Source organism: Anser cygnoides, chromosome 1, assembly GCF_040182565.1.
Source record: "Anser cygnoides isolate HZ-2024a breed goose chromosome 1, Taihu_goose_T2T_genome, whole genome shotgun sequence".
Taxonomy (NCBI): Eukaryota; Metazoa; Chordata; class Aves; order Anseriformes; family Anatidae; genus Anser; species Anser cygnoides.
In genome coordinates this window covers 55,533,020-55,543,703 of record NC_089873.1, presented here as the reverse complement: position 1 = coordinate 55,543,703, position 10,684 = coordinate 55,533,020, and the positions used below count along the sequence as shown (strand labels likewise).

The 10,684-nt window shown below is 62.2% G+C and overlaps 1 protein-coding gene across 1 annotated transcript; it reads right to left on the bottom strand.

Moving 5' to 3' along the window:
• Positions 1–3,314: 3,314 nt before the first annotated feature.
• On the bottom strand, positions 3,315–10,184 carry NPTXR (neuronal pentraxin receptor). Its single transcript, XM_066996223.1, has 5 exons — positions 9,396–10,184; positions 5,933–6,155; positions 5,545–5,789; positions 4,991–5,170; positions 3,315–4,879 (listed from the first exon to the last, which is right to left on the bottom strand). The coding sequence occupies exons 1-5, from the start codon at positions 9,957–9,959 to the stop codon at positions 4,655–4,657; spliced, it is 1,437 nt and encodes a 478-aa protein (XP_066852324.1). The 5' UTR covers positions 9,960–10,184; the 3' UTR covers positions 3,315–4,654.
• Positions 10,185–10,684: the final 500 nt, after the last annotated feature.

Genomic DNA, 10,684 nt, shown 5'->3' with positions numbered 1-10,684 from the left:
GGTCCTGCCAGCAGACCTTGGGGGTCTGTGGTGCTATTAGTCGGAAATTAATCCAGGCAAATTAGTCTGAAATTAACGGGTGAAGAAGAATCAAGCTCCTGGATAGCACCGGGGAAAAGGCTGCTATTCCTGGGCTGCCGGGCACGACGTGTGGGTTTCCATCAGGGCGCCTTCTGGTCATGGAGGACAGCTCGTGTTCGTCAAGACCTCTGGCTGGCGTGTGTTTGAAATGTCCTCGCCGCTGGCTGCCGAAAGAAGCGATCGATTTTCTCTGAGACAGAAAAAAGAGGAGGAGGAAGAAGCTGGGCGTTCTGCTCTCCCCTCACCCCGATCTCCAGGCTCGCCCCTACAGCTGCAGGGCGGCTGGCTGCCCTGTTCACCCCTGTCCCCACAGATCCGAGCAGAGCCTGGGGCTGTCGTTGCAGTGGCCGGTGCTGGGAGGACAATGCTGCAGTGATCGTTTGTCTTCCCGTCTGCCTTCACCGCTGCCACTGTCAGGAAGCAAATGCTGCCTCCCGTTCCCTTCGCTTTTACCGCCGCAGTCCCATTTGTGGGGTTGGTGCCGGTTCTGCCTCCTTCCCCTTTTCTACAGGCAGTGGCCTCTCGCAACAAGGCAGGCACAGCACTAAAATTGTGAAGAGAGAGATAAAAGCTGGGAGATCATCCTTTTTCTCTCTCTTTTTTTTTTTTTTCCTTTTTTCAGAGGAGATAATTAGGAGCAGAATCTCTGCGAGGAAGATCTTTCCATCATTACTTTATCTCCAGGCAGCTACTCTAATCTCTCCAGGGATACAGTGCTTTCAAGCATCGTATTCTTTCTGTGTTTTTCTTTCTTTTTTTTTTTAATGCTTTAATCCCTATGTAGTTCACCCACTTTTGCTACGAAGCAGCGAGTCGGCAAGAGCCGCCGTTGGTGTGCGTGTGTGTCCATCGGCGGCTGTGTGAGAGCGCATGCGCCTGCGATTCTGGCTTCAATTAAACACGCTTTGGTTTTGATCAATGTGGGTCCACGGGGAACGCTTCCCGAGGGAAACGCAGACACTGTTCGTAAGAATAATTCAGCAGCAGCTCCTAGGTTAAAGCTGACAAAACCAGCCAAACCCAAGCTCCAGAGGGTCTGAGGTGAGGAGCTCCGTGTTCCCCGTGGTTGCGATGGGTGATGCAGCAGGGCTGCGATGCAGGGATGGAGGGAGAGCATCAGGTGGGCCCCTTCCCGTCTGTGATGGCTTAGGAAAACGTGGGCAGCTTTGTGTCTGAGCCACTGGGAGCAGGGCTTCTGTGGGCTGCGCCTTTGCAGGATCAAAGCCACTCAACGCTGTCTTGGGCCGATGCAGGTGTATGGGGGGTATTTTCCATACGGGGTGGCCTGCTGCCCACCTGTAAATGAAGGCAGTTCTTTGGCAAGGCTCAAATTTGCACCTCTGGCTGGGTAACAAACCACGTTAGAACAACACTGTGTTGCTGTTGCACAACGGTGTCAGGTTGTGTCGTGTTTGCCGTTCTCCTCAGCTGGGAAATGGCCACCGAGCGATAAAGTCACCGCAACAGCAGCGACCCGCTGGAGCACTGCACGAGCCCTGGTGGGCTTCCTGCCCGCAGGAGCGAGTGGTGCAGGCTCCCGGCAGGATGCAGAAGCCCGGGGAAGCAATTAAGGCAGCCTCCCATCGCTAGGACAGGGCAGATAGCAGGGCTTTTTGTACTGTCACCTGCTGGGGACACGTGCAGCCCGGCTTGGCTGGGTCCAAGGGGGATGGAGGTTGGCATGGCACAGAAAGACACAACCCACAAGCCCCAGTTGAGGTATCCCAACTCCCGGTGTAGGAATTTCAGCGTTTTTTTCTCAAACCTCATAATTAATAGGTTCGGCCCTCGGGTGGGAGGGTTTCCAGCCACCGTGTTTGCCCTGGTGATCTCGTTCTCTGCACAGCGAAGTCCTTTGGGGGGAGGCTTGTTTTGAGCCTGACTAAGCTCTTGGTCTGCTGGAAACCCCGCGGCAGTGAGCGTCACAGTTTAGCAAAGCACCTCTGCTCTTTCTACATCTTTAATTTATCTATTGTTTATTTATAATTTTTTTTTGTCTCTTTTGGGAAGAGGTATCCGGACACTGAGCAGTACCCAAGGCACGTATCATGGCCACAGCACGCTCTCAGCACAGCTGTTGAACAGCTCCTTCTTTAACCCTCCCAAGAACGATTTTGTTTTCCCCTGTCTCGGTGCACAAAGCATTGTTTTTCAACAGGCTGTCCTTAGAGAGGCTCAGGTCTTTTCCTGAGTGGTTATGTTTAATTTAGAAGCTAGCGATATCTGTAAGTCACTGCAATTACTCCTTCCAGCCAGCAGCACCATCGATTTGTTACCTCCTACTGTCTCCTCCAACCAACCAGCCTTTTAAGCCCTGTAGCAGGTTTTTGGTTCTTGCAGGGCTCAGATAACCAAAAATTGTACCTTCCTGCTCTTCTTTTCCACCCAGATGTGGAACACGCAGCCGCAAAGCGTCAGGGCTGGGGCTCGCCTCTCCCAGGAGGGAAATCAAATATTTATTCCTGCTCTTGATTCCCCGTCTCTCAACCAGTTTCTAATCTCTCCATAATGACTTCGTTTCCTTAAGAGCCTTATACAGAAGAGTTTGCCGTAAGCCTTTAAAATGCCTGCGTAAATTACAGCCAGCCTTCCTGTGCCCCCCATACTGCTGAGGCGTCCCCAAGCCTCTGGGGACGTAGCTTCAGGTGAGAGCCCCAGCCTTCTTTGTGGCATTAAATATCTGCAGCGTGGCCAGCAGGAGCCGTGGGGACGTGGCTCAGCTCGGTGTCCCCACCAGCACCTGGCAAAGGCAGGACCGAGGGGAAAACTGGGGCCTCTGCTCCGTTTTCCCCAAATATCGGCGAGGTTGTGGCCCCGCTAGAGGGGACAAGTGTCCTGCAGCCCCGAGTGCTGTGCCTGCCAGCCCTCTCCTGGCCAAGCCTCACGCGTGGCTCGCTCAGTAACTCATTACCAGCGCTTAATTAGGCTCCTACGCCACGTGAGCTCCGCGGCACCATGGGCTGACCCAGAGGCAGGGGGCTGCTTTTCCTGCTGCTTCCCTTGCTCTGCAGTGGGGTGGATGAGAGATTCCCAAATGGTGCCTTGCCATGCAGCGATACCCAAACCTTCCCAGTGATGTTTTGGTAGGGGTCTTCCATCTCCCTCCGGGTGCACATCCAGTACCCTGGGGATTTTTCCTGGGGGATTTTTTCCTTCTTTTTCACCCGAAAACAGCACGGGGCTCGGGTTTGCAGCCCACCTGCCCTCCCTCCCCACGGCACCCCACAGGAGGCTCCGACAGAAACACCACGTTTATTGTCCACAGCCAGCGTTACAAAAGAAACGTCCTGACACGACACGGCCACGCGCAAGCGAGCGAGCAAGGTGGGGGGGGCACGAAGATCACAGTGTCTCCCACTTGGCACAGGGGCTGCGCTGTGTCCCCACCACGTCCCCCCCTCCCCGGCGGGCTGTCCCCTCTGTCCCCCTTGTCCCTGAGCCTCGGGGGGGGGGCAGCTGGTGCCGAAGGTGCAAAGTGGGACTTTTTGGGGGAGCACTGGAAGCTGGACATCACACGAGCGACCGTGAACCCCCCCCCCCCGAAATACCCCCCACCCCCCAGCGCACACACACGCACACACACACGCACATATCGAGACACTGGTGACCGCACGCGTGGAAACATCGCACCCGCAGGCACCCCAGGGGGAAAACCCCCTCCTGGCCCCGCTCCGGCCCCAAGGCCAGCGGCTCCCTTCGCCCCAGCCCCGTGCCACCAGTGTCCCTGTCCCCAGCCAGCTCAAAGCAGGGGACCGAGGCACAGGCGAGGCCAGCAGCCCCCTGCGAGCAGCTCAGTGCCCAAAAGGCCAGGGGGGTGGCAGGGAATACTGTCCCCCCGTGTCCCTTTTCCTTGCTTTTGCTCCATTCCCTCCTGCACCCCGAATAGGACGGGGGGCACGGGGACGAGGCTCTGCCCCTCTTCCCCTGCCTTCTGTGTGGGCACTGGGGCCCCAGCACTGGGAATGCTTAAAAATAAATAAATAAATAAAAAATAAATAAATAAATAAATGAATGAATGAATGAATGAATAAATGAATGAATAAATGAATAAATGAATAAATGAATAAATGAATAAATGAATAAATAGTCCCCCACAGGGCTCCTTACACCCACGGGGGGCCTACGGTGCCTGGCACACTTGACTGGAGAAGAGCTGGAGGGGAAGAGGGGAGGATGCTGATGGCTACCAGCAAACAGCTCGGGGCCCCATGGGAGAACGGACTCGCAAAACCAAATATCAGGGCGATAAAAATAAACAGGGGAAGGGGGTGCCCTGCTCCCAGCTCCCCCAGGCCCCATAGACACGACAGGCAGCGTATGGCACGGTCCTGCCAAAACAGAAATAGGGCAAGGTGGGGGGGGGGGGGGGGACAGCATGCCGGGGAGGTGTGAGCTGTGCCAAGGGGCTGCCACGGGACCTCCATGCATGCCAGCCCCCCCGGGACGCTGCCGTGGGGGCATGGAGCATCGCCCCGTTGTGGTGGTGGAGGTGGTGGCGGGGCCCGCTGGTCTGGGAGGGGACAAAGGGGCTTTTCCTGCTGTCCGCGGGCACCTCGGCGCTGGGGGGGGCCGCTCACGCCTTCCTCCCCTCGTCACAGGCGGTGAAGGCGCCCTTGCTGGCCCCCCCGAAGACCTCCACGGCCTGGTCGTCCCACTGGATGACGTTGCCCTGCAGGCGGGAGGTGCAGTTGGCCAAGGCCAGGATCTCCGCCGGAGCCAGCATGTGGTCCCACACGCCGAACTGCGCCAGCTCCCCCACGAAGGCCTGTGTGGCGTCAAAGCGGCCGCCCAGCGTGTCCTGGGGACGGGGATGGAGGTCACATTAGCGAGCAGGGAAGCCCCCCTGGCCCTACCAACCAGGGCCCCGTGCTGAGAAACCCCTGCCTGCGCCCCACGGGCCGGCGGGTACCTGCTCCTGGCCCAGGATGATGACGCCCTGGGGCTTGATGGCGTGCCACGAGGCCAGGTTCTCGCCGGCGCCCCGCTGCTCGCCATCCTGGTACGCCGACCACTTGCCGTCCCGGGTGGTCCACGCCACGCAGATGTGGTGCCAGGCCTTGTCCTTCAGGCTCAGCGGCAGCTGGGCGACCTTCGTGTGGAAAGCAAGAGCTCGGCACTCGACGGGGCTGCCGGAGGACCCCTGTGTCCCCCAGGCCCCCATCCCTCCTGTGGCAGCACCCTAAATTCTACAGACATCCAGATCTGCTGCTTCTCCCCCTGAAAACCCACCCCGTAGAGCTGTCCTCCCCATCCTCCTCCTCCACAACCCTTCCTCCCATCTCTTCCTCCTCGTGGTCCCCCATGCCGATCCCAGCTCTGCATTTCTCCAGGCCAGGGTGGTGCAAGCACAGGGAACAGGGACCAGACCCGGTGATGCCCGGGGGACCCTTGGGATCACCAAGGGATGGAGGGAAGGGGACGAGGGAAGGCGCTTCCCTCCTGTCCCGCTCCATCTGGGCTGACCTTGTCATTGATGAGCAGCTCCAGGGGGTTGGTGCCCCACTCCAGCAGCACGATCTCGTTGGCTTGGCTCGGGACGGAGTAAGAGAAAGGGGTGCCGAGCCCCGCCAAGGCCTTGGACTTCAGCCACATGCAGATGGTGAAGGCATAGAGCTCCGGCAGGCTCTTCTTCATGCGGGCGTACATGTAGTTGTTCTGCACCGGGATGGTCACCTTGAAGGCGTCGGGAGGGCTGTAGCCTGGAGCTCCTGCATGCCAAGGACAGGGAGGAGAAGAGGAGGGTCAGGGGCAGCTCTTGGGGTGGGGACACCCATCCCGGAGCTCCCCTGGAGGTGCACCTTGGGGTTGGCATCACGCCACGCTGCCTGGTTCCCCGTCGGGCAGGACTCACCGTGCTCCAGCTCCGCCACCCGGCTCTGCAGGGAGTTGAGCTCCTTCTCGATGTCGTGCTGCTGCTGGCTGCGGTCGGTGTTGGCGGCCTGCCGCTCCTTCTGCAGGGTCAGGATCTTGGAGAGGAGCTGCTCCTCCAGCTGCTCCATCTTGGTGTGCAGCGCATCGCGGGCGAGCGCCGGGGCGGTGGGCGCCGAGCCATTGGTGCGGGCCGGCAGCTCCTGCTGCGCTCGGATGTAAAGGGAGAAAATTCAACATGGTGTCAGCGCAAAAGGTTAAATGCACAGCCCCAGGGGCTTCTCCAAGAGCTTTGTCCCCATCAGCCTCATATTACGAGGCTGCCTCGGTTACCCTGAAGGACTTTTGGCTGCTACGGAGGCAGAGCAAGACCAGGGCGCACAGCAGCTCGGGCCATCCCACCGCTCGCTTCGCTGTTTCAGCACGGCCGGTGCCGTAGCATCATGTCCCAGGGCTGCAATCCTCTTAGCCCGGCTCAGCCCCTGCGTGGGCGCGTGCACGCGTGCCGGGTCAGGCAGGTAGCTCCCCGAGGGCGTAAAGCCAGCGTCGCCCATCTGCTGGCAAAGCCCCAGCCGCCGGGACGCGTGTAAGCGGTGCCGCGGAGGAACAGGGTCAGTGGCCGTGACCCCGTCCCGTGGGGACACGGTGACACCCCCGCCCCGCTTCCCCGCTCGCACCTCCCCGCCGCGCCGAGCTGCCCTGGCTGGAGGAAAGCCAGGCTTGGCCGTGCAGGATGCGGCCGCCGCGGATGGGAACGGCAGGGGGAAAGTAGCAGGGAGAGGAAGAGCGGAAGGTGGTGTTGGCGTGAGCGCAAGTGGAGCCGGACCAGGAGGGAACACGCTGAGGCTGGAAGTGAGGAGATGCTGCCAAGCGCCAGCGAAGCTCCGGGCTCGGGAAAAGCCTCCAGCGGGGACTGCCGGGGCAAGACCTCCGCAGGTTTTGCAAAGGAAACCAAAGCGGAGAAGCAAAAACCAAAGGGGAGGTTGGGCAGAGAGCATGTGCCAGCCCCAGCCAGCGGGCACACGCCAGCTCTTACTGCCGGCTTTCTCCGGGAGAGAAAAACCTCTCCCAGGAGGGAAAAGCACCCGGCAAAGGGCACCCTGCCTCCGGTCCCCGTAACAGAGAGAGGGGTTAGCCCGGGAGCAGTGCCACGGGTACACGTTAGTCACGGCCCCGCGTGTGCTCCCCTCCGCCGTGCCTGCAGGCTGCGACTGCTCGAGCCGGGGGCTGGACGCCTGCCTCCCTGCCACACGCCCAGCTCCATCTGCTGAGCACCAAAAAAGAAAAGACCGGGCGCTTCTGTCGCTCCCGCTAGCCCCCAATAGCCTGCCCTACGTTACTCAACATGGGATGATCGCTGGCTTTTTTTTTCTTTCCTCTCTCTCTGTAACTTTTCTTGCTATGTCCTCACTTCTCTTGCTCCGTGGCATCTCCTCGCGTGCCCTCCTGTCCTGCTGGGGCACAGCCCCCCCAAGGCTGGGCTGCCTCTCCTTAAAAAGCATCCCCCGCATCTCCCAGCGCTTTTTTCCTCCCGAATTATTTGCGAAACTATTAATTACGGCCGTGCAGCTGTTATTTACCGGCGGCTTTCGGGGAGGGGAGAGGGGGGAGCGCCTCCTCCCCGGCTGTTCGGTGGGCGCCCGGCTTCCCATCTGCCGCCGCGCAGGCAGCAGGGGAGTGGGCAGCGGGTGCGGGGGAGGCTCGCTCGGCGCTTTTTTGGCCACCGGAGCCGGCGAGGAGATTGAAGGCTGCCAGGTAATATTAATCACGTTAAATGTCAGCGGCTGGCGGGGGGGCGGCGGGGCCCCGCACGCACTTGCTCAGGCTGTAGTCATTGTTCGGCAAATGCACTTTCATTTATGTAAGGAGATCAGAGCCGTAATTTACTAATGCATCAGCAAATCTGCTCCCCCGGGGCTTCCCCTCGCGCCCCGCTCACCTTAGCTGCTGAGACGAGGAGGGCACGGATGAGGGATGATGCTCACCGTGGGACCCAGAGCAGGGATGTGCGGGGAGCAGCAGCACCCACACCAGCTCCGTCCCCTTCTCTGCACCCATCCCACACCGGCACAGCTCCTTTGCAGCCCCTACCACCACGGGAAGGTCGCTGCTTTTCCTTGCAGGGGAAAAGCTCACGGCACGTTTCCATCCCCCCCGAGTCTTGCTCAGGGCTCTCATCACTTGGGTGCCCCCGCCTGTGCCCGTCGGCCCGCTGCCAGCAGCCAGCTCATCAATCTCCAGGCTGTGCCCCTCCGAGGAGACGTCCTCCTCCCTCCCAAACCTCTCCATTTCAATTTGCAGCAGTAATTAAAAGCATGTAAAAGGAGCATCTGGCTCCCCGGCTCGGCGTGCCAAGGCGATGCGTCCCAGCGTACAGAGAGCGAGGGGGGAAAGGAAAAGGGGAGGAAGAAGGCCAGCCACGCTGTGCCCGAAGGGAAAACAAAGAGAAAGGCGTTCGGGAGACATTAGGGAGAGGTGACGGACGATGCTCCTTGGTGAGGCATGGTCAGGGAGGGCTCCCCGATGCGCCCACCCGTCCCCTCGCCCATGGGGGCACGGAGCCTGCCCCGCTTCCCCCAGGGCAAACCAAGAATCAGATGACTTGATAGGTTTTGTATCAATAAATCGTATGTCTTACAGGGCCCAGGTTATATCGATGGGCTTCTGCCAGCCCCCCAAAGCATCCAGCATTAAGCCTTGTTGACAAAACCGTGGACATCACCTTCCCGGGGCGTTTTGCTTCACCCCGCTCCCCAGACCGAGCTCAGCCAGGATCCCCTCTCCCTCCTTCCCCCTTCCATGGTCCACCCCAGTGGGAATTTTGGGTGTCCTCGAGGTGCTGCACAGCATCCTACGGGGCTGGGTCCCCCAGCTATCGCGTGCTCCTTGGGCACGCGTGGATGTGGGTGAGCCAGAGCCCCCCCACAGCCCGCGGGACCCTTCCCTGGGGACGGTGCTTTGTGGGGAATTAAGGGGAGGTGGGCGTTGCTGCTGGCGCTGGGAGAGGGGCTGGATGCTGGGGCCGAGGAGGACGGGCAGCAAGCCCCAAAGATGCCTCCTTCCCCTGCCTGTGGCCTGCTGCTGCGGTGAGGGGGCAGAGGGGCAAAACCAGCCCCGAAACCACCTGCTCTGCCCCGAGGGGGTCCGAAGTCCCCCTGCAGGCAGCGGGGAGGGCGCTGGGGACCCGAACGCGAAGACCAGGCGGTCGAGGGCTCGCAGGTGGCTCTGGCCCCGGCGCACCTCGGGGGACAACGCGCCGTCCCCGGGGCGATGGAGCCCCTGGAAGCAGCGCCCTGGGAAACGCAGGCGGCTTCCTTCCAGCAGCTCCCGTGCGCCCTAACAACCGCCCTCCGCCGACTCTGCCCCCTCAGACCCGCAGGCCCACACCGACTCACCTCCACGGCCCCCCCCCCAGCCCCCAGCCCCCCAGAGCCCCCTCCCCGCACCTCGATGCGGTCGATGCGGTCCTGGAGGGCCCGCACCGCCTCCTCCAGCTCCCTCACGGCGGGCGGCTCGGCGGGGGGGTGCCCCATGGTGCCGGGCCTGGGGGCGGCCCGCAGCCCGGCGGCGGGGGCCGGGGGAGCCCGCGAGCCCCCCTCGCAGCGGCTGAGCTTGCCGGTGAGCTCGCGGATGGTCTCCTGGTCCATGCGGATCCGCTCCTTCTGCTCCAGCGCCGTGCGGCGGAGCTGGGCCGCGGCGCTGCGCAGGGCCAGCAGCTCCTCGGGGCCGGCGGCCGCGGGGCACTCGGCGCTCAGCGGCGTGCACACGAAGCGGCTGAAGAGGGGCGGCGGCGAGCCGGGGAGCCTGGGGCCGGCGCTGGCCAGAGCCTCGGCGGGGCCGTGCAGGGCCCCCAGCCCCTTGTCGGCGGGGGGGAGCAGGGCGGCGGCGGCCGAGTCATTGTCGGCCGAGGAGGAGGAGGAGGAGGAGGAGGGTGGGGAGGAAGAGGCGGCGGTGCCGGCCGGGTGGACGCTGGCGATGATGCAGATGATGGCCCCCAGGAAAGCCAGCATGCCCGCCGCCAGCAGCACGGCCAGAAACTTCAGGGTGGCAGCGGCGTGGGGGGCGCGGGGCCCGAGGACGGCGAGAAAACGGAGCGGGAGGGGACGGACGGACGGACGGACGGACAGCCCGGAGGCAGCCGGCGGGGACGGACGGACAGACAGACGGACGGAGAGACGGACAGACGGACGGCACCGGCAGCAGCACCGGCGCCGGGGCCCCGTGGCGCCGCCCTTATAAGCGCCGGGCGGTGCCGCACGCCCCGCGCCGCCCCCGGCCGCCCGCAGCCTCCCGGTGCCCCCCCCCCGGCCCGCCCCGGGGCGGGGCCCGAGCGGCGGAGGCAGAGCCCCGAAGCCCCCCCCCCCCCAAAAAAAAAAAAAAAAAAAACAGCGCTGAGAAAAAATGGGAAAAATTGGGTTTGGGAAGGGGGTGACGCTCAGGCAGGCATCCAGCCCCAGCTCCGCCCTGGCTCCTGCCAAGCCTTCAGCCCGCCTTACCTGGGGATCCGCAGGGCCTGCATGGCGCGCCCGCCCGCTGCCAGCCCGGCTGCCTTTATTTCCAGGTCTCCCGTCCCAGTAAACGTGCCTCGTGTCACCTCACCCCCGTCACTGGGGCTGTCTGCGCCAGCACCCTCGAGCAAAACCTCACCGACGTCCGCGTGTCCCGTCCGCCTCCCCGTCCTTCCTGCTCCAAAAAACGCGGCTAAGGCGGCTTCACTGGCAGCGGGAAGCAAAAG

Coding starts and splice junctions, on each gene's coding strand:
- NPTXR (XM_066996223.1), bottom strand. CDS start 9,959: ATGCTGGCTTTCCTGGGGGCCATCATCTGCATCATCGCCAGCGTCCAC. Junction 6,156..9,395: donor ACCGCATCGACCGCATCGAG/GTGCGGGGAGGG, acceptor ATCCGAGCGCAG/CAGGAGCTGCCGGCCCGCAC. Junction 4,880..4,990: donor TCATCCTGGGCCAGGAGCAG/GTACCCGCCGGC, acceptor CCCCGTCCCCAG/GACACGCTGGGCGGCCGCTT.